Source organism: Littorina saxatilis, linkage group LG5 (assembly GCF_037325665.1).
Source record: "Littorina saxatilis isolate snail1 linkage group LG5, US_GU_Lsax_2.0, whole genome shotgun sequence".
In the NCBI taxonomy this organism is placed as follows: Eukaryota; Metazoa; Mollusca; class Gastropoda; order Littorinimorpha; family Littorinidae; genus Littorina; species Littorina saxatilis.
The window spans coordinates 650,157-672,522 of NC_090249.1; the positions used below are offsets into that span (position 1 = coordinate 650,157).

A 22,366-nucleotide genomic window follows, 5' to 3' on the forward strand; every position below is an offset into this window, starting at 1 on the left:
GCGTTTTGTGTTTTTTTCTGGTTGAATGCATTCAACAAAGTATCAACCAACGTTTCTGAATCTTTCAATGAAAAAAGATAAACTTATTCTGAACCAAACAGAACATACCAACGAAAGCTAAACACACAAACACACACGCGCACTAACACAGATTGAATGCAAAGCGCGAACGAACACGGAGGTTTTTTGTAGGTCAGGTCGTGGGAAAGTCCACCCGAAATGTTCCACAGGGGAACTGGTTGTGTTTGTATTGTTTATTTTCTCACAGTGATGTTGATGGTTTTTACAGTGCCGTTTTGAAAGAATATTTTCCGAATTTGGGGCACACTTTTGACTTTTGGTTCGTTTATCTCGTCGAAGTAACATTCGAGTGTTTCTAAATCAAAACCTTCCAACACCGCTGGTGCAGATTAGACCTGCCTGACTGTCTGCGTGCGTGTTAGAGCTGAAGGCGAAGCCCCAATCGCCAAAGCGTTACCTATCTGTAGATCCTGAGCATCGGGTGTACGTTGATACGTGGTGAGATCCGCACGGAACTGTCTATGCAACTTTTCCTAGTCACAGGTGTAAGGTTCAATCTTTTCTTTGAAATGTCGTCCTCTGTGTACGTAGCAAAGCGTTTCGCTATTTTCGGTTTTCGTTGCAGACGACGATAGTACCTATTGTTTTGTTTTGACCTTTCGTATTCAGGGTTCTTAATTGAAGCTTGGTAAAGGGAGCTTGTCGTGTAAGTGGAAAGTTGACGAAGCTTTTGAAAACAGAAATTGAATGAAGAAGAAAATGTGGCTTTCAGTTATATACAGGAGAACGGGGTTGGTGTTATTCTTTTTCCGTCAAACACTTAGTACACAGATAAAACGTGATTGACAGACCTAGACCTGTTGGCACACTATTCAGAATGCACAACAAAATGTAACAACGCTTTGATACCCATTTTTGGCTCACGTAAGTGTAGCCTATGCGATCGTAACTTTGTCTGTCTGTGCGTGCGTGCGTGCGTGCGTCTGTGCGTGTGTATGTCTGTGGTAGAAACTCTAACATTTGAAGACGTCACATTACATTGACGTCACATTATGACGTAAGAGGGTTAGACGTCACGCGAAGGAAGTACTGAAAGTCTCGGTCATTATTATTTTGAGCGCGCCGAGACTAGTTGGCAGTCGTGTCCTTGTAAGTAGGCTACATGCAGACAGACAGATCTAGATCTAGTGTCTCGCTTTCTTGCACAGTTTCACCTATGCTCTTTCTGTGTGTGTGTGTATGTGTGTATGTGTGTGTGCGTGTGTGTGTGGGTGGGTGTGTGTGTGTGTGTGTGTGTGTGTGTCCATGCGTGTGTGTGTGTGTGTGTGTGTGTGTGTGTGTGTGTGTGTGTGTGTGTGTATGTGTGATGGAGTGATTGAGTTTGTGTTACTGTTCGTCGATTTCTTACGTGAGCCTTGATGGCTTCGCCTCTTGTTCTACGTTCGTGATCACTTGAAATGAATACTGAAAACGTAAGTGTTTAAGGTAGTGACTGAATGTATGTGAACATTAAAAAAAATCAGAAATGCGTGTGACATACGTCAATATTGAGGAAATACAGAATACTACAAACGATACGCTCATTCTGCATGGGTTTAAAGACTGGAGTTGGGATAACTTGCTGGCCGAAGTGGCGGGTCAAATGCATGTTTAACGAGTATCGCGATTGGCATCAACGGACAATACACCCTTAATTTTACGCGACAGACAGCAATCTACACAGAACTAGAGAGAGAGAGAGAGAGAGAGAGAGAGAGAGAGAGAGAGAGAGAGAGAGAGAGAGAGAGAGAGAGAGAGATGGATGGATGGATTGTTTAATTGTATAACCAGTGGTTTGGTTTTTACAATGGTAAAAAAAAATGTACAAAAGCAGCATTTTACGTAATCAAATCAAAAGTATATACGTAGAGGTTACATGCCGAGTCTCAGTGATTATTAAAAATAATGGTCGAAGTTAGCGGATCATGAAAAATGCGAGCTTTAGCGAGCTTTTTCATGACCGCGAACTGAGACCATTATTTTTTATAATCACTGAGACGAGGTGTGTAACCTCTTTATTCCTCCTTTCTTCAGTTATTCAAAGAAAAGAGGAGTTTTTTTGCGAAAGTTTGATCGAATCCTATTCACTCAACCAGTCAACCTGCGCAGGCGATTGATTAATGCGCGGTTGTATAGTTCCGTGCAAATCATTCCATTCTGTTAACACTTTTTGTCAGTTTTCCTATTTTGGACTAAAATCAAGTACACAGATATGCTGTTATTCTGCTGTGGCGGCAAAGGCAGATATGTAGAGGTTACATGCCGAGTCTCAGTGATTATCAAAAATAATGGTCGAAGTTAGCGGATCATGAAAAATGCGAGCTTCAGCGAGCTTTTTCATGACCGCGAACTGAGACCATTATTTTTAATAATCACTGAGACGAGGTATGTAACCTCTTTATTCCCCCTTTCTTCAGTTATTCAAAGAAAAGAGGAGTTTTTGCGCGAAAGTTTGATCGAATCCAAATCACTCAACCAGTCTACCTGCGCTGGCGATTGAATAATGCGCGGTTGTATAGTTCAGGGAAAATCAATCAATTCTGTTAACACTTCTTGTCAGTTTCCCTGTTTTGGACTAAAATCAAGTACACAGTTATGTTGTTATTCTGCTGTGCAGGTAAAGGCAGATAGTGTGTGTTCTGGTCATGTTTTGGTATCGCTTAGGAAATGTTCTTTCTTCGAATGGGACAAGCAGACGAACTTTTGCACCCGTGTTCCAACGTTAAAAACTGTATGAAGTTCCGTTTTCTGGGGCAAAATAGTGTATGAAACCGCTGTATGTTCTTTAAATTGATGCGATGTGTGCATTTGGTTGCGTGTGATCTGTTTTAAAATGAAATATTGTCGAAAACTAACCGTCAAATTGCAATCTCTTGTCCAAGCAACTCAGTTCAGAAAATTTGGAAGGGGAACTACTCTTGTCGTACGAGAGTTACTTGCCTTGGGAGTTTGCGTGCACTCATAAGAGATCTAAAGCGAGTTTCTCTGCACTGATCGTTAGATTTGGATTTAGAAAACAACCAAACTCATAGATTTTATATGGAGATTAATGTGTTCAAGCCTGTAGTTGCCAGTTTAAATGCAGTATGTTTGTATTGTTTGGTCTAGAGATGTATATTTCGTACATTGGAGCGTTCGGAACTTTTCAATCGCTAAAGTAGTTCCCTGAAAGTCTAACTCATCAACCTGTGAGCTATCGAGGATTCAGGCCCGTTGTTGGGTAAGTGATTTTGGTTGTTGGGTAAGTTACCGAAAAATAACTAGCCCTACACCTTTACAGAGAGAAAGAAGCAGAAGGGGGAATAATGTGTGTTCTGTATATGTTTGGGTATCGCTTAGGATAATGTTCTTTCGTCAAATGGGACTAGCAGACGAACTTTTGCACCCGTGTTCCAACGTTAAAAACTGTATGAAGTTCAGTTTTCTGGGGAAAATAATGTATGAAACCGCTTTATGTTGTTTAAATTAATGAGATGTGTGCATTTTGTTGCGTGTGATCTGTTTATTAAATGAAATATTGTTGAAAACTGACCGTCGGATTGCAGTCTGTTGTCGAAGAAACTGAGTGAAAAGAAGGGGAACTACTCTTGTCGCTAGTATGAGTTACTCATTTCATTCATTTATGCCTTTGACCCCGTCCGGGGCATAGGCCGCCAACAAGAGCTATCTCTTGTTGACGTTTCTGTAACGGGTATTTTTTTTTCCATGGATGGGTTGTTAGCCCTTCGCACAACCCCCAACCTGGAGGGCCAGGGTGTATACTTAGTCTGGCCCCATTCACCTCAGACCTGTCCGGCGTGGTTACACCTGCCAGGAGCACTATGAAGGCTCCGGCCGGCATAGCTCTTTGGATCATCAGGGCACGCAAGCTGCTACGCCACGGCAAGGCATATACACCAGTAGCAGATGAGTTACTTGCCTTGCGGGAAATTGCTTGTGATGAACGTTTGAGCACGGCAGATCTAGATTCAGAAAACATGGATTTTATATGGAGATTCATGTGTTCAGGCCTGTAGTTGTTAAATTCAAATGCGGTATGCTTTTATTGTTTGCTCCAGAAATGTATACTTCGTACATTAGAGCGTTCGGAACTTTTCAGTCGCAAAAAGTAGTACCGAAGCAGAACAACTTCTCAACCCATTGCACTATCGAGGATTCAGGCTGTTGCTGGGTCGTTATTTGTTTGGTTGCTGGGTCATTATCGAAAAATAACTACCCCTACAAGTTTACAGAGGTAAAGAAGCAGAGGGGGGAATAAATGATATTACACTGACGTGATCGTTGATCGTAACAATTTTTGACAGGTGCCTGCTAATTAAGTCAGCATACAGGCACACTCACACACACACACACAAACACACACACACACACGCGCGCGTGCCGCACGTAAATACGTACATATAAAAATATATACCATAGCAAGCAGATTTGCACACATCATCAAAAAAGCCCCAAATGTGTTTGCCCATTCAAAAAACAAAAAGCAAACCAAAAAAACCCAGATAAATATTCTTTCTTCTACAAGAAAAACGGCATCTCCCAGTAGGCAGTAGACGGCTAGCCAGACAGGCTGACAGACAGCTAGCCAGACAGGCTGACAGACGGCTAGCCAGACAGGCTGACAGACAGCTAGCCAGACAGGCTGACAGACGCACACGTACTCACAGAGTATCAACCCAACAAACAAAAACAATTCCTGGTAACGGTAACAATGAGGAATGCATTTTGCATGTCATGAATCACACATCAAGTCTCTTCTGCCTCGCTTTCCATGCCAGGAATAAATATTTAGCAAAACTTATTACTTTTGTTTCGTCACTACCTTTCAACAGTTCACACAGTTGGAGTTCGAGTGGGGAGTCAACAGGTATGCCAATATATCTGTTTCTGATATCCTGATACACGGGGCACACAAAAACAACATGTATTTCATCCTCAGTTTTATTTGTACAAAAAGGGCATAGCCGGCTTGATTCCGGGTGCGAAAAACGTTGCCTGTGTGCATTGAATGGGGAGACGCCCAGTCTGAACCTGCTGAGAGCTGTCCTGTAGATATTAACTTTTATATAGTCTAAATAATGTTCTCGTCCTATCAGACTTTTGTAACTGTGGTAAAGTTCAAAACGAGGACTCTGTGACGTATGGTTGAGCCATTTCAGACAAAAGTTTTCACTTAGTCGTTCTTTAAAGGTGCGCAGGAATAGTCTCTCATCTGCCACGCTTCCGAACTGCCACACGAGGCCAAAACCAAGCTCACAAAACAAAAAGATTTAACACGTGTGACCCAGTTGTCATGGCCCCTTTCATGCATATTTAATAGGGACAAGTAAGCCATCTTAGAAAATCTAACGTAGCCTACGGCTGCTTAAGTAAGCGGAACCAATATTGAATACACTTTGCAGCGGACGATAGTGATGACATTTACAAGCGAGCATAGTTTCTTCATTGGAAACACGTGTGATAAATATGGATGGGTTTCTTGGGGTTTTCTTTAACAGCGAAATTTCGGCTTGTGGGTGGCCTGAGCGCAAACGAGGGTCGTCTGGAGGAGTTCTTCAACAGGACATGGTACGGCGCGTGTGACGTCACCGAAGATGGCCTCCAAAGTGATGTTACGGCTAACGATGTCTGTCGTCAATTGGGCTATCCCAGGTTCGGAGATTTCCAAAATATGAAACACTTTTTCTTTCTTTTTACATTTAGTCAAGTTTTGACTAAATGTTTTAACGTAGAGGGGGAATCGAGACGAGGGTCGTGGTGTATGTGCGTGCGTGTGTGTGTGTGTGTGTGTGTGTGTGTGTGTGTGTGTGTCTGTCTGTGTGTGTGTGTAGAGCGATTCAGACTAAACTACTGGACCGATCTTTATGAAATTTTCCATGAGAGTTCCTGGGATCGATATCCCCAAACGTTTTCTTCGTTGTTTTGATAAATGTCTTTGATGACGTCATATCCGGCTTTTCGTGAAAGTTGAGGCGGCACTGTCACGCTCTCATTTTTCAACCAAATTGGTTGAAATTTTCGTCAAGTAGTCTTCGACGAAGCCCGGACTTCGGTATTGCATTTCAGCTTGGTGGCTTAAAAATTAATTAATGACTTTGGTCATTAAAAATCGGAAAATTGTAAAAAAATCATTTTTTTTATAAAACGATTCAAATGTACAATCATCTTATTCTCCATCATTTTCTGATTCCAAAAACATATAAATATGTTATATTTGGATTAAAAACAAGCTCTGAAAATTAAAAATATAAAAATTATTATCAAAATTAAATTGTCGAAATCAATTTAAAAACACTTTCGTCTTATTCCTTGTCGGTTCCTGATTCCAAAAACATATAGATATGATATGTTTGGATTAAAAACACGCTCAGGAAGTTAAAACGAAGAGAGGTACAGAAAAGCGTGCTATCCTTCTCAGCGCAACTACTAAACCGCTCTTCTTGTCAATTTCACTGCCTTTGCCATGAGCGGTGGACTGACGATGCTACGAGTATACGGTCTTGCTGAAAAATTGCATTGCGTTCCGTTTCATTCTGTGAGTTCGACAGCTACTTGACTAAATGTTGTATTTTCGCCTTACGCGACTTGTTTCTGTCCTCTTTTTATATTTAGTCAAGTTTTGACTAAATATTTTAACATCGAGGGGGAATCGAAACGAGGGTCGTGGTGTATGTGTGTCTGTGCGTGTGTGTGTGTGTGTGTGTGTGTGTGTGTAGAGCGATTCAGACTAAACTACTGGACCGATCTTTATGAAATTTGACATGAGAGTTCCTGGGTATGAAATCCCCGAACGTTTTTTTCATTTTTTTGATAAATGTCTTTGATGACGTCATATCCGGCTTTTCGTGAAAGTTGAGGCGACACTGTCACGCCCTCATTTTTCAACCAAATTGATTGAAATTTTGGTCAAGCAATCTTCGACAAAGCCCGGACTTCGGTATTGCATTTCAGCTTGGTGGCTTAAAAATTAATTAATGACTTTGGTCATTAAAAATCTGAAAATTGTAAAAAAAAATAAAACTTTATAAAACGATCCAAATTTACGTTCATCTTATTCTCCATCATTTGCTGATTCCAAAAACATATAAATATGTTATATTTGGATTAAAAACAAGCTCTGAAAATTAAATATATAAAAATTATTATCAAAATTAAATTGTCCAAATCAATTTAAAAACACTTTCATCTTATTCCTTGTCGGTTCCTGATTCCAAAAACATATAGATATGATATGTTTGGATTAAAAACACGCTCAGAAAGTTAAAACAAAGAGAGGTACAGAAAAGCGTGCTATCCTTCTTAGCGCAACTACTACCCCGCTCTTCTTGTCAATTTCACTGCCTTTGCCATGAGCGGTGGACTGACGATGCTTCGAGTATACGGTCTTGCTGAAAAATGGCATTGCGTTCAGTTTCATTCTGTGAGTTCGACAGCTACTTGACTAAATGTATTTTCGCCTTACGCGACTTGTTTCTGTCCTCTTTTTATATTTAGTCAAGTTTTTATATTTAGTCAAGTTTTGACTAAATATTTTAACATCGAGGGGGAATCGAAACGAGGGTCGTGGTGTATGTGCGTCTGTCTGTCTGTGTGTGTGTGTGTGTGTGTAGAGCGATTCAGACTAAACTACTGGACCGATCTTTATGAAATTTGACATGAGAGTTCCTGGGTATGAAATCCCCGAACGTTTTTTTCATTTTTTTGATAAATGTCTTTGATGACGTCATATCCGGCTTTTCGTGAAAGTTGAGGCGGCACTGTCACGCCCTCATTTTTCAACCAAATTGGTTCAAATTTTGGTCAAGTAATCTTCGACGAAGCCCGGGATTCGGTATTGCATTTCAGCTTGGTGGCTTAAAAATTAATTAATGACTTTGGTCATTAAAAATCTGAAAATTGTAAAAAAAAATAACAATTTTATAAAACGATCCAAATTTACGTTTATCTTATTCTGCATCATTTGCTGATTCCAAAAACATATAAATATGTTATATTCGGATTAAAAACAAGCTCTAAAAATTAAATATATAAACATTATTATCAAAAAAATTTTTCGAAATCAATTCAAAAACACTTTCATCTTATTCCTTGTCGGTTCCTGATTCCAAAAATATATAGATATGATATGTTTGGATTAAAAACACGCTCAGAAAGTTAAAACGAAGAGAGGTACAGAAAAGCGTGCTATCCTTCTTAGCGCAACGAATACCCCGCTCTTCTTGTCAATTCCACAAGCACTGCCTTTGCCACGGGCGGTGGAGTGACGATGCTACGAGTATACGGTCTTGCTGCGTTGCGTTGCGTTCAGTTTCATTCTGTGAGTTCGACAGCTACTTGACTAAATATTGTATTTTCGCCTTACGCGACTTGTTTCTGTCCTCTTTTTATTCGTTATTACAATATTTGACGAAGTGTTTTCCGGCAGGCTAGAGGGTGGTTAGGACGTACATGTGCGTGTTTGCGTGTTAAGCAATTTCTGGAAAACTCTTTCCTTGGTGTCTATGACATTTCGCATGTGATAGTTGCAGGCAATATCCCCCACTCTTTCTTCAAATTTGTCATGAATGTGTGTGTGTGTGTGTGTGTGTGTGTGTGTGTGTGTGTGTGTGTGTGTGTGTGTCTGTCTGTCTGTGTGTGTGTGTGTGAGCGTGTGTGTGTGTGTATGTGTGTCTGTCAGTGTATGTGTGTGTGTGTGTGTGTGTGTGTGTGTGTGTGTGTGTGTGTGTGTGTGTGTGTGTGTGTGTGTGCGAGTTGGAAGGATGCTCTTGGTTTAGATACGCGCTCATGTGTTATTTATTCATGAACTTTTATATCATGCTGGTGTGTTTTCATACGCACTTAATCTGAGGATATTTTAATGGGTTTAAGTTAAACTAAGATAGGGAGAGAGAGTGAGTATACTATGTATGGGTATGTGCGAGTGTGTGTGGGTGTGTGTGTGTGTGTGTGTGTGTGTGTGTGTGTGTGTGTGTGCTGTGAGAGACTGCTTTGGATTTTAGATGTGTTTTAGTGCAACTCTAAATTCTTAGTAAATGTGATACGGCTTAGTGTTATTAGTTTTAAGTGCAATCTTTAATTTTGAATAAATGTGATGTATTGTATACGTATGTGATCGCCTGACACTGCATGGCAATGTTCCTTATTTTAATAAGGACAGTAAACTTGAGTCTTGAGTCTTTCCTGACGTCGTATCCGTCAGCTACTGATGATATAAATGCCCGGATCAGTACGTCCTCAATTCTACCCAATATTGACGGTCTGTGTGATGGTATCTTCACACAATCCGTCAATGTTAGATATATTGCTATTTCACTGGACACTATGCCGAGTGGTTCAATTTGTTGTCAGGTAGTTACCTCCCTTGCATCTTAAACGCCTTTGGGGTAAAAATCGATTCAGGTTTAGACACAAGAACACTGGACAAAAAGACTTTGATATTATATGAAAGCAAACAGCGTTTCATGACGTTTTGACTTCAATTTAATCAAGGATATGTTAACAACGAAGAACTATAGGTGTCTTTGTTTTTGAAGTGAAGCAATAAAGAGGTCGTCGATATCAAAACTGATATCGACGGAAATGTCGTCGATATCACTCTTGCAATGACCTCAGTTGTCCAATGAAAATCTACGTAACATATGAAATAACAATATTATGCCATATTGATTCAGAGGTGGCAGAGGGTACAGCTATTGGTTGTCGTACGGAGCGAGCAATGTGAGCCAGACTCTGCCCTATCTCCTACACTGCGACTTCACCTGCCAGACCCGCCCCGTAACTTCCTCATGTGTTTCCCACCTGGGTATCGCCTGTGATACAGGTAAGTGACCAGAACGGAAATCAAACATTGGTGGGTTCCAAACTTGTTAAAATGATGTTAGTCGATCAAGCAAGCAAGCAAGCAAGAAGGCAAGGTAGCTATCAATCAATCAATCAAACAAGCAATCAATGAATCAATCCACCAATCAAACAAGCAATCAATGAATCAATCCACCAATCAAACAAGCTATCAATCAAACAAGCAATCAATCAATCAATCAATCAATCAATCCACCAATCAAAAAAAATCAATCAATCAATCCACCAATCAAACAAGCAACCATTTAATCGATCCACCAATCAAACAAGCTATCAATCAATCAATCCACCAATCAAATAAGCTATCAATCAATCAATCCACCAATCAAACAAGCAATCAATCAATCAATCCACCAATCAAACAAGCTATCAATCAATCAATCAATCCACCAATCAATCAATCAATCAATCCATCAATCCACCAATCAAATCAATCCACCAATCAAACAAGCTATCAATCAATCAATCCACCAATCAAACAAGCTATCAATCAATCAATCAATCCACCAATCAAACAAGCTATCAATCAATCAATCCACCAATCAAACAAGCAATCAATCAATCAATCAATCAAACAAGCAATCAATCAAACAAGCAATCAAACAATCTATCAATCAATCAATCAATCCATCAATCAATCAGGCAATAAATCAATCCGTCCACCAATCAAACAAGCAATCAATCAATTAATCCACCAATCATACAAGCTATCAATCAATCAATCCACCAATCATACAAGCTATCAATCAATCAATCCACCAATGAAACACGCAAGCAAGCGAGTGGGCGCACAAGCAATCAATCAATCAATTAAGCAAGCACACGTGCAGTCTAGCTAGTAATCAAGCAAGTTAGCAATTGGTCAACCAACACAATGAATGAACAACTCAACCACTCAGATAAGTCAGTGAATATATTCAACAACCTTTTGGTGAATCGTTCGTTTGACCTGTGTTGATAGGACGAAGCAGATGAAACCCGACAGACCGTGACTAAATAAATCAGTCAATGACGATAAATCCACTCCACCAATATGTGTACATGTGGACGTGATGATCGTGGATTGGCGCCTTTCCAAAGCAACGGTGTGGGGGACGTTCCATGCGTAAAGAGATGTTGGTTTACATCCTATCATTAGGGAGATTTAAAAAACGAAACGTCGGGACGTTTCGTTTTGAAGTTGTGGTAAACGTCATCATTTCGGGGGTCTCTCGCTGGAAAGGTGAAGGTCAACTGAAACGGAACGTGGAACGTCAAAACGCAGTCACGTTTTCCACCCCCAAAAAACGAACAATATTTCGTCAACTTTTGTGAGTATTTTTGCACACTAACAGTTTTATTTGTTGGCCATTTTATGCATTGCTAGATTCATCAACCCTTTCACAGTCTTTCAGCGCTGAGAATGTGTTCATTGGAGGTAGACAACTGTTGTGAACTGAAATATTTTGAAGGGTGCTGATCCTGGTACATTTATCCAACTTCATGGTGAGAAAGCAAATGGCGAAGCAGAAGTAGGTCATCGCATCGAATTTTTATTCTGGCTTCGTATGTGATTTTGTATAAACAAAGTCTGTGTGATTTATTTGGACTGAAAATAATCAAAGTATGCCCGATTCTGGACCACCTCCTAGGGGTTTTTTTTTCCATTCTGATCGAGGACAGACGTGATAATTTCACTTGAAGATTTATCGCCCTTCCTTCATTCCGAAACGAAACGTGAATACATCTAAATCTTGTCTGCGGCCTATGCCGTCTCGTTTCACGTTCCGTTTCGCGGGGTGACTCATTCACCAAACGAAACGAGCTGTAAAACGAAACGTGCTGTCCTTTAAATCTCCCTAGTATGTACCCGTGTACGTTTGTGTGGTTTTGATTATCTGCTTGAAGTAGATATTAGCAAAATATAAATTATGGCCGCCAGTTGCATTTTATATTTTCAAATTATCTACTTCCTCTAGCAGATAATCAAAACCAAACATACGTACACCGGTACATAATGATGTAGATGAAGTGTGATACCTTGACACACGCATCAGCATCAACTTTTTGTTTTTAAATTGAAAGTACCTTTGGTAGGATACTAACCAACTCTTCAATCAAATGATTTTGTTGTGTATGTAGAGAAGATGGTTGTGGACCAGTTTCAGATGTAGATTCTTGTTCGCTGGTTATGCAACCCTCAGCATAAAAATACACATTTTCTACCCTTTCGTCTGGTTTCACTTGATAATCACGAAGGTGATACTTCTTTTTGCCTTCGTGTTGACAAAGGAAAGGTTTGTACACTTTAACAGTTTCTCCTGGGTGTTCTGTTTGACAATGTAAGTTTGCATTAATGATGCTGTTTTCTCGTTTCTTGAAGTTTCCACATTTCACATATTCCATATTCCATTACTTGCATTTAGTTGAAAAAGGAAACCATATCACTTTAACTCCATATGGATAAGACATCATACCATCAAAAAGGTAATTGGAAAAAAATAAAATTTTAAAACAAATTGGGTCCAAAATGTTGACTGACTTAGAGGCGCCAACAAACATATCGGCAACTTTTTTTTAACTCAATATTCTTTTTATTACTTTCTTTATTAATTTTTTTTAATTGCTTCAAATGCAGAATGAGATACACCTGGTAATATTTGCTCAGAGCCGGAAAATTTTTTAACATTTGCTCAGAGCTCAGAACATTTTGCCGATTAAACACCTCCGAGCTGGAACATTTCGTTTTTGCCGTATAACATGCAGATTTCACAACTTTGATGCCATCCACTGATAGGAAGTGTTAAATATATGCTCTTTTATCAACAGGAGAACATATTTCATCTATAAGGGCCTTATTTTGTCAGGTTTGCGAATTGCGTCAGAGCTGGAACAAACCTAAGCTCCACCCATTTCGCTATTGCTCAGAGCTGGCACATCGATTAAACGAGTTAGATAATTTTGAGGGAAATCTAGGAGCAATCTGAAAAGAATGTGGACGCCAAAACATTGTTATAGCATTGCTTCAGCTCCCCATTAGGGTGTGGATGGTCTGTGTTAGTCTGTATCGAGCATAACCACGAAAATGCACAAAAATCTCCACTTTTTGACATACATGATCAATTATTGCGATATCTATTCATTGTAGCATCTACTTGCCTACATTATTTTGGTAATACCCAATGCATTGGTGAACGCTACAAACCAAAAAGACATCTACAGTTGCGATCGATCTGAGCCGACTGCGAAAAAGTGGCCCCTCAGAGCTGGAACACTTACCGCCTCAGAGCTTTTTACGCATGGAACGTCTCCCACACCGTGAAAGCCCGAATGAAGCCCGACGGTGCGATGCGACGAATGTTGCATGATGCTAGCGCTTTTTGAGTCACTTGAGAAAAAGTGACTCTATGTAATCGGTCAGTGTTAGTCTGTCCGGCCGGCCGTCCGGCCGGCCGTCCGGCCGGCCGTCCGTAGACACCACCTTAACGTTGGACTTTTCTCGGAAACTATCAAAGCGATCGGGCTCATATTTTGTTTAGTCGTGACCTCCAATGACCTCTACACTTTAACGATGGTTTCGTTGACCTTTGACCTTTTTCAAGGTCACAGGTCAGCGTCAAAGGAAAAATTAGACATTTTATATCTTTGACAAAGTTCATCGGATGTGATTGAAACTTTGTAGGATTATTCTTTACATCAAAGTATTTACATCTGTAGCCTTTTACGAACGTTATCAGAAAAACAAGGGAGATAACTAGCCTTTTCTGTTCGGCAACACACAACTTAACGTTGGGCTTTTCTCGGAAACTATAAAAGTGACCGGGCTCAAATTTTATGTGAACGTGACTCATTGTGTTGTGAATAGCAATTTCTTCCTGTCCATCTGATGCCTCATATAATATTCAGAACTGCGAAAGTGACTCGATCGAGCGTTTGCTCTTCTTGTTTTCCGAATGCTGCAGAATGCTAGCGCTATTATCGAATCATGCTAGCGCTATTGTTGAAATGTTGCAGGTGAAACCCCACACACCACCACACGCCTGCTGGACGCTGAAGGCAAAAGTGGGTCGCTGCAAGGCAGACTGCAGGTGTTCTACAGGGGCACGTGGTACACGTTGTGCAGCAGGACATGGGTCAGACGTTTCAGCCTAGTTGCAGTAACTCGGATCTCAAAGGTTGTCTGTCGCGCTATGTTCGGAGAAGGGTGAGTGTCAGTCAATGAGGGAGAGACGTACAACCTGCCCTTCAAGACCTCCAACATCTGACATAATCAGGTCTTAAATAGGAGGGAGTCTTAAAATCGTGGTAAATGTTCAGAGGTTATAAACAGAAAGTCTGAGAAAAAAGGACTTACAAGGAAGGGGGAATAAATCGGGGGGTCTTAAAAATGGGGTGGGGGGGGGGGGGGGGTGTCTACGGCATAGAAATCTCATTTGTGACCCTCCACCACGGATTGAGTCGCATGTCACCTCTGAACGATTTTTATATTTTTACATTTCTCAAAGAGTTATTTAAGCTCTATCCAGCGGTGAAACCCGTTTTAGAACAGAGCAAATACTTTTTGAGTTATAAGCCTGTGACTGAGGATACCTGACACCCCCCGGACGTATATTAGGCCTAGCGCAGAACCGCCCGAGGTGACATCTGACTCATTCCATGGTGGAGGGTCACATTTTGCCTGTCATGCCCTGTTTGGAGAAGGGTTAGTGTGAGTTTTCACCATCGGCACGAAGGGTTTTATATCACCACTAGAATGAATACCCGCTTCGCCGGGTAGCCGGCTTCGCCGGGAAGAAGTACTTAGAGCCGTACGCCGGCTTCGCCGGGTCCGAACAATGGACCCGCCAAGCTTAGGTCCCTCCCAGATTCGTGGAATGGGAACAGCACGAAAATGATTCAGTGGCCATAATGCCATTCCTGACCATATCGAGTCCCATCCTTATCGACGAATGTAACCGTGTTAATCACCTTTGGAGGCGAACTCCACTCAAACAGGACTGAGCAAGTTATGGCTTCTCAAAGGAAGGCCAGTACATAAAATTACACAAAAGCCGCCAGACCACATCACAAACAGAACTAAGCAATGCACAGGTGTTGCTCACATAGAGACACACACAGACACACACACACAAAAAAACACACAGAGAAGCCGTATGTATAGAGAGATAGATGACAGTGTATTTTTCGCGTGGCTATAAATTGATTCGACCTTTGCACTTTTACAGTGAGGATAATTTACGGGTCCAATTTACGTTCTGGACACTGCGTTGACCTTCTAAAAATAGTAACAGTAACAGAACGCCGGGAATATCCGAAGACGCTCCACTGACACAAAAGTGCACCATACGAAGGAAGGGAGGTAAACGCTGAAAACCTGGAGAATATGAGAAGAGTTACTTATAATGGTGAAATGAACACAAAAACCAAAATCGATTCAGCGCTGCGCGCTGAGAGCACGTGTTGAAATATCTCATCGATGATATTGTGTCCGGGGTGTAGCTGAATACGGTGTCCAAATTTGAAAAAGATCCACCGAGAACTTTGGCGTTGTGATGTGGTGTAGCGGCTATGGTGTGTCGGTATGGGGGCCCGGGTAAGCTGAGGTGGAACCAAAATAGCTGAGGTGGAACCAAAATCGGTTCCGCGCTGCGCGCTGAGAGCACGTGTTGAAATATCGACCAGGTTGTGTCGTGTCCCGGGTCTACCTGAATATGCCCACCAAATTTGAAGCAGATCCATCGAGAACTTTGGCCGTGCATGGCGAATACACAAATACACAAACACACAAATACACAGACAGATACACAAACACACAGACAAACAGACACAAGTCGTATATATATATAGAAGCTTTCGTTGGCCATTCTGAATTGCACTCAATAATACAGTAATCGTGAGGCGATCATTCAGTTGCGCCTTTTCTCAGACGAACGTTTAAAGGGGATGACTGTCTCCACTGCAATGTTTCGACAAGTCCTTCACTAACCAGTCTCATTGTAAAACTTCAGTGCGCTTTATTTCATTCTTTAAGGCCGACGCCTTGTCTAAATGTACTGATTTATAATTACGCTACTATTTTGTCTTGTTTTGCTTTTCTGTGAAGAAACCTTCAACATTGAAATTTCGACAGTTTTGTTCTTACATCTAGTCAAGTATTGACTAAATGTTTTAACATAGGCTTGGAATCGAGACGAGGGTTGTGGTGTGTGTGTGTGTGTGTGTGTGTATGTGTGTGTGTGTATGTGTGTGTGTGTGTGTGTGTGTGTGTGTGTGTGTGTGTGTGTGTGTGTGTGTGCACTTCACATGAGAGTTCCTGGGTACGATATCCTCAGACGGTTTTTTCAATTTTTTCGATAAATTTCTTTGATGACGTCATAATTATTCGGCTTTTGGTGAAAGTTGAGGCGGCACTGCCACGCCCTCATTTGTTGACCAAATTGATTGACATCATGATCAAGCAATCTTTGACAAAGTCCGGACTTTGGTATTGCATTTCAGCTTGGAGGCTTAAAAAGGAATTTATGAGTTTGGTCATTAAAAATCTGAAAATGGTAATTAAATTTAATTTTTATAAAACGATCTAAATTTAATTTTTATCTTATTCTTCATTATTTCCTGATTCAAAAAACATATAAATATGTTATATTTGGATTAAAATCAAGCTTTGAACATTACAAATATGAAAATTATGATTAAAATTAAAATTCAGAAATCGATTAAAAACAATTTCATTTTATTCCTTGTCGATTTCGGATTCCCATAACATATAGATATGTTACGTTTGGATTAAAAACAAGCTCAGAAATGTATAAAGAATAGAGGTACATGAAAGAGTGCTATCCCGCTCAGCGCAACCACCACCGCGCTATACTGCCTTGTCAATTTCACTTTCATTTCATTTGACGATGCTATACGGTATTGGTGCGGTCAGTGCGTTCAGTTTCATTCTGTGAGTTCGACAGCTTGACTAAATGTTGTAATTTCGCATTACGCGACTTGTTTAACTTGTGCTGAAGGGTTGTTTAAAGTTAGTACACATAAGGCGCCATTTTTGAATGTTTTCTGGCGATTTGGACCTAATAAAGTTCAAGGGGCCTTCGCTGTACTGTAATTTGGAAAAACCTGCGATGTTTTGCACAAAATTGCTCCGAAACTATGCGTTATTCGCTCAGCTCTCCTGTGTCGGGAGTCCGGACTTCCGTTTGTCATCATACTTTATTTAATGTGCATAGATACCCGTTTGTCAAAGCAGATTAAAACCGTTGGACTGAAGAAGTCAAACCTATAGTCTTGCAAACGAATGCACATTACGTGCCATACAGGGCTAAAACGCTTCGCATTACACAAACAAACCCACTGCCTGTTGGAGAATATCACTGTGTGAAAAGACTACCAAATACAGCATTAAGATTTAGAAAATAGAACGCTCAAACACTGTCACGTTTCAATATATCACATAAGGTGATTACGAAACGGTTAGTCACTTCTAACTAACTAACCACACCACGATCCACTCTCGCAGTCATACAATTAAATAGAAACAACAAAAGTATAAGTTTCAGACGCCTGTTTATGTAATAACTCGCCACCTCCCTCGAGACTTCACTCCAAAATATGTTCTTTTACGTTCAAAACGTAAAACCCAGTGGTCACTGACAAAATGCCAGTTAGAATATAGAAAATTATAGTAACACGCTGATCCCGTGTATAGCTAGGAAAATATATATCTGATCTGCCTAAAAGTGTTAGTTTATGCAGGTGTCACACACCCCACGCTGTCACCACTCGCGTATAATCATGAATATCACAGATGACTAGGTGGTAATAAGGGTGCATAAGACATAGTGCAACTTAGCTTTTCTTCTGCCACTGAGTGGGCGGCCCGTAATTAGTTCATAGTCTCCACAACTGCTCCGTCGAACGTAGTGCCGGCTAGCGTGGCGACGAAGCAGGGAACAGTGGAGACATCGGACGCCACACCCAGTCGCTGGTTAGCTGGTTAGCCGGTTAGCTGGTTACATCAGATGATCCCGGTTACAGCATACAGCGATGACCCGGTTACAGCATACAGCGATGACCCGGTTACATCATACAGCGATGACCCGGTTACATCATACAGCGATGACCCGGTTACAGCATACAGCGATGACCCGGTTACAGCATACAGCGATGACCCGTAGTCGGCAGTTACGTAGCGTAGAAAAACGCAGCAGACAATAATAGGTAGAAAGGCTGCAACAAAAAGCCTCGGTGCACTAATCATGTCAAGCTACCCAACAACCTCCACCTTTAAACATGTCATCTTAACATATCTCATCGAGCACGTAGGCCTGCACAAACGAACTTTACAACAACAAATCAGCTATTTCCTTCCTTCTCTCCATATCTGCAAAAACCATATACAGATTATTATTTTAGCGTCACAAAGAGCAAATTATGCGCCAACCTGGAAAGAACAACAAAGAGTATTTCATTCCACAAACACAGACTCGTCAACAGCGTTAAACAATGATTTATTACCTCAAAAGCCTATGTAAGTAGCACTCTTATTGAAGCGAAAACCGCTTCCTCCTTTGAATGGCACCTGTTCGTCAACAGCGATACCCCATTCACCCTCTTGCCGAATCCTTTATGCGGTGAAATTCCTTTCACGCAGGGCGCAGAGAAATTGACGACCCGTCAACGTCAGACCGCATGTGAACGGAGGGAAAGTGGTCTCAAACTGTAGTTTCCTGAAGCCCTCCTGTGCATGCAGAGCGGCGCGTTGAATATCAATGCAGAACTCAAAGCGATGAAGTCCATCAAACTAGCAGGAAATATAAGACACGACCGTCCTCCCCAGCGCTGAGTGTTCGAGTGTCTAGTTAAAATGTCTCAGACAGACAACCTTGACAAAAACACGTGACACACCTGGTCACTACCCCAGTTCAGTTATCGACAATTCTGCCTCGACAGCAGAAATCAACCCCGTGAAATCCGTGCGACACAAAATACCCGTGTTCGCTGTCAGCAAAAACCGACAACCCTTGACAGAAATTACAACAGGCGCTTTCTGTCGCAATTCGAGAAAGGCACCCGACAGAGTTACTCTTCCTCGAACCATGTCACTAATTAATCGTGACCATGTCACTAAATCGTGACCATGTCACTAAATCGTGACAAACACTATTTCTAAGACCTTCCTCAAGTGTGTTGTCATCTTTTTATCACCCAAAACGAACTGTGTAGCTCATGGCTCAATTTCAAATCAGTATCTTCTTCTTCTTCTTGAAGTTCTTCACGTTTATAAGGAAATCCCTTTACAGGGCAACGATCCTCATTTTGGTTGGTGCGCTTAATTTCCCTAGAGTGGATGATACAGTGGATAGTGTACCTACGAAAATGAAAACAGTGCTGGATTGGTAGGCAAGCGACTGCTTTCCGCGATTCGCCCTGGCGTCCAGTTTCAGGCCCTGGGCTGTGTGGCTAGCCATCCACCCAGTGCTACCTAGCGCAGCAACTGGGCCCCAACGAATCAGTACAAACAGGACAAACAATATGGAGCAAGAGCGATAGATTCTACCTATATATCACTACTAACTACTTATGGGTCGCTAGGGATGGAGCGGGGGGTGGTGGGTCTAATGAGGGAGGAGAATAATAATAATGATAATAATAATAATAATAATAATAATAATAATAATAATTGTCAGTAAGTACTGGTGTCACATGACTGATGTGAACCAGTTGATTGGCTAATGGCGATGCGCTAAAACTGTTAGCGCACTCTTGGAGTGCGCTAACTTTTCCACAGAGCGTATTCTTACGCCCTTTACCTAAGCAAGACTGTGTTCTCATCCTCAGAATTAATTACTGACATGTAGCTTATATTCTCCACAATACCAAATGACCATAAATTCCCTACTTCTCAATTAAAGCAGAAGTGGTTTTTTTTCTGACAGATTGCATGTGCCTGTGCCACAGTGCGGCTGCCACTGATCTAAAAATAGAAGCCGCTGGGTTTCATCTAATTCTCGCCGACTTGCATAGATTCTTCTCATCGTGTTAGTGGCATGTAGCTTATCATCCACATTACCAAATGATGAGTTAATATAAAATTCCCACCCGCTAGCAGAAAACACAAGTGTTATTCCGATAACGTACCAGCTAGACCAGTTTGGAAGACTGACTCGATCGACTCTGTCATACGTAGCCGCACTGACTACACTGAAATACGACTGCATCAGTTCAGTTTCCGAATTATTATTTCAAGGCAAGAACAATCGTAATCGAAAACGTGTAGGGTTCAGAACGTTCTTACCATTATAAGACTTATTACCAGCGTGCCTCGTGCGTGCAGACTCAGTCAGTGCAGACTGCATGCAGTGGTTTGATTGCCCTAGCAGACGACATAAACCCCGCTCAGCAAATTAACATGTTGGGCAAATGTGAACGAAAAAACGATGGGGATATAATACGTGTAGGGTTCAGAGCATTCTTACCGTTCATATTTAGTATCAGACTCCCCGATGAATGAAGATACAACACAAAAATATGCCACATTTGTTTTGAAAATGTGCGAACCGTCGAGTCCCGCGGCTTCGAGTCAATTCAAGGGGAGTCACTCCGCACAGTCAATCCGTCGAAGCTCGACTGGAGGTTTCGAATCGCAAATAATGAAGAGCACAGCCCTTTCTCCGAGTTCAAATGAGGTCTCTCTGAAAGATCATCACTGTTCAGATTAACGCTACACTGGAATTTACCAACAGAAATTAAAATGCGTGTGACGAAAGCACGACACACTTGAGACACCCCACACAAAAGTAGATCTTTACTGTACACGACCTGACCACACAGTTATGCCTATTCAAATGCGCGTTGCAAAATGTGCGCTTGGAATCTTCTTTTTTCTATGGCGGTACTGACAATATCGTTATTGAAACAATCCCAGTGCACTAAGGGATTTATAGAGCAAATCTCGAAAATAATTATTGAACGAAGCGCATAGCGCTTCGTTCAATAATGAATTTTCTCGATTTGCTCTATAAATCCCTTAGTGCACTGGGATGTCTCAATAACTTAAATAATAATAAATGAGCATTTATATAGCGCAACATCATAACTTTACAAGTATGCTCTTTGCGCTTGACACATTTAAAATTAAAACACAGTTATACAAGCATTTACATCTACATTCATAGTCAACAACGCTTAATTAAAAGCATACACCATCAAACATACATTACAAAAAAATTCTTCCACTAACTAAGTAATAAAAACATGAATAAAATAGGTAGTGAAAACAAGGAAATACTAGCTGAGAAGGGAATCTAATGCAAGAGGAGTGGGGGTCTAATGTGGAGGGGGGGGGGGGGACAGAGGGAGTGGATTCTGACATGGGGTGCTTATGGGCTCGCGACTCAGAGCAAGGCCTCAACCATGGCCCTGAAGGCCTGGGGGGAGTCTGCGCTCACAGCCTCTTGGGGGATGGTATTCCAGAGGCGGATCGCTGACGGGAAGAACGATGTTCTTTGGGAGTCAGTGCGGGACTGTGGGACCTGCAGTCTGGTGGTGTGCCCCCTGGTGGTGTGCCCCCTGGTGGTGTGCCCCCTGGTGTTGTGCCCCCTGGTGGTGTGCCCCCTGGTGGTGTGCCCCCTGGTGGTGTGCCCCCTGGTGATGTGCCCCCTGGTGGTGTGCCCCCTGGTGGTGTGCCCCCTGGTGGTGTGCTCCCTGGTGGTGTGCCCCCTGGTGGTGTGGCCCCTGGTGGTGTGCCCCCTGGTTGATCTTGGGACCGGTGTCAGTGTGCCTTCCCTTGGGGCTACCTCGACCAGTTTACTCATGATTTTGTACATCATGGTGGCCTTGGCCGCGGTGCGCCGTTGTATGAGGGGGTCCAGCTTGAGCCTGAAGACGAGTTCCGTTGTGCTACTAAAAAAAAATAATGTAAAAAAAAAAAAAAATCCCTGCGCTTAGAACTGTACCCACGGAATACGCGCGATATAAGCCTCATATTGATTGATTGATTGACTTGTGGTTTTGAAGTCGCGCAGGATCCTCCTTGCGGAGCGTCGCTGCGTCATCTCCAGGCTGTCGGACAGGCTCTTCTGACGTGGGTCCCAGATTGGGAAAGCATACTCCAAGACCGGTCTCACCAGTCCCTTGTAGCAGGTGGTCCGAACAGGATGGGGGCAGCCCCTGAGGTTTTGGTAAACAAAGGCATTGGTCTTGTTTGCCTTTGCTGTGGTGGCCTGAATATGCGCTCCCCAGTGCATGTCTTCCGTGAGTTCCACGCCAAGGTACTTGGCCTTGTCCACCTTCTCTGTAGTGTTTCTCAATGAAAGGTGTAGTTGGCGCAGAGCGATTTTCTCTTGCGGGTGACCGATAGTACGTGGCACTTGGAGGCGTTGAAAGACATCTGCCACCTCTTCTACCACAGTTCTAGTTTGTCCAGATCTTCTTGTAGAACGTGGGAATCCGCCTGTGATAAAAT

At 41.9% G+C, this 22,366-nt stretch overlaps 1 protein-coding gene across 1 annotated transcript in view; it reads left to right on the forward strand.

Moving 5' to 3' along the window:
- LOC138966012 (scavenger receptor cysteine-rich domain superfamily protein-like) overlaps positions 1-22,366 on the forward strand; it is a 93,080-nt gene that overhangs the window by 24,674 nt on the left and 46,040 nt on the right. Inside the window, exons 8-10 of the mRNA XM_070338102.1 lie at positions 5,559-5,712; positions 9,732-9,880; positions 13,912-14,101. Coding sequence (XP_070194203.1) covers positions 5,559-5,712; positions 9,732-9,880; positions 13,912-14,101 — 493 coding nt within the window. The remainder of the gene's footprint in view (positions 1-5,558; positions 5,713-9,731; positions 9,881-13,911; positions 14,102-22,366) is intronic.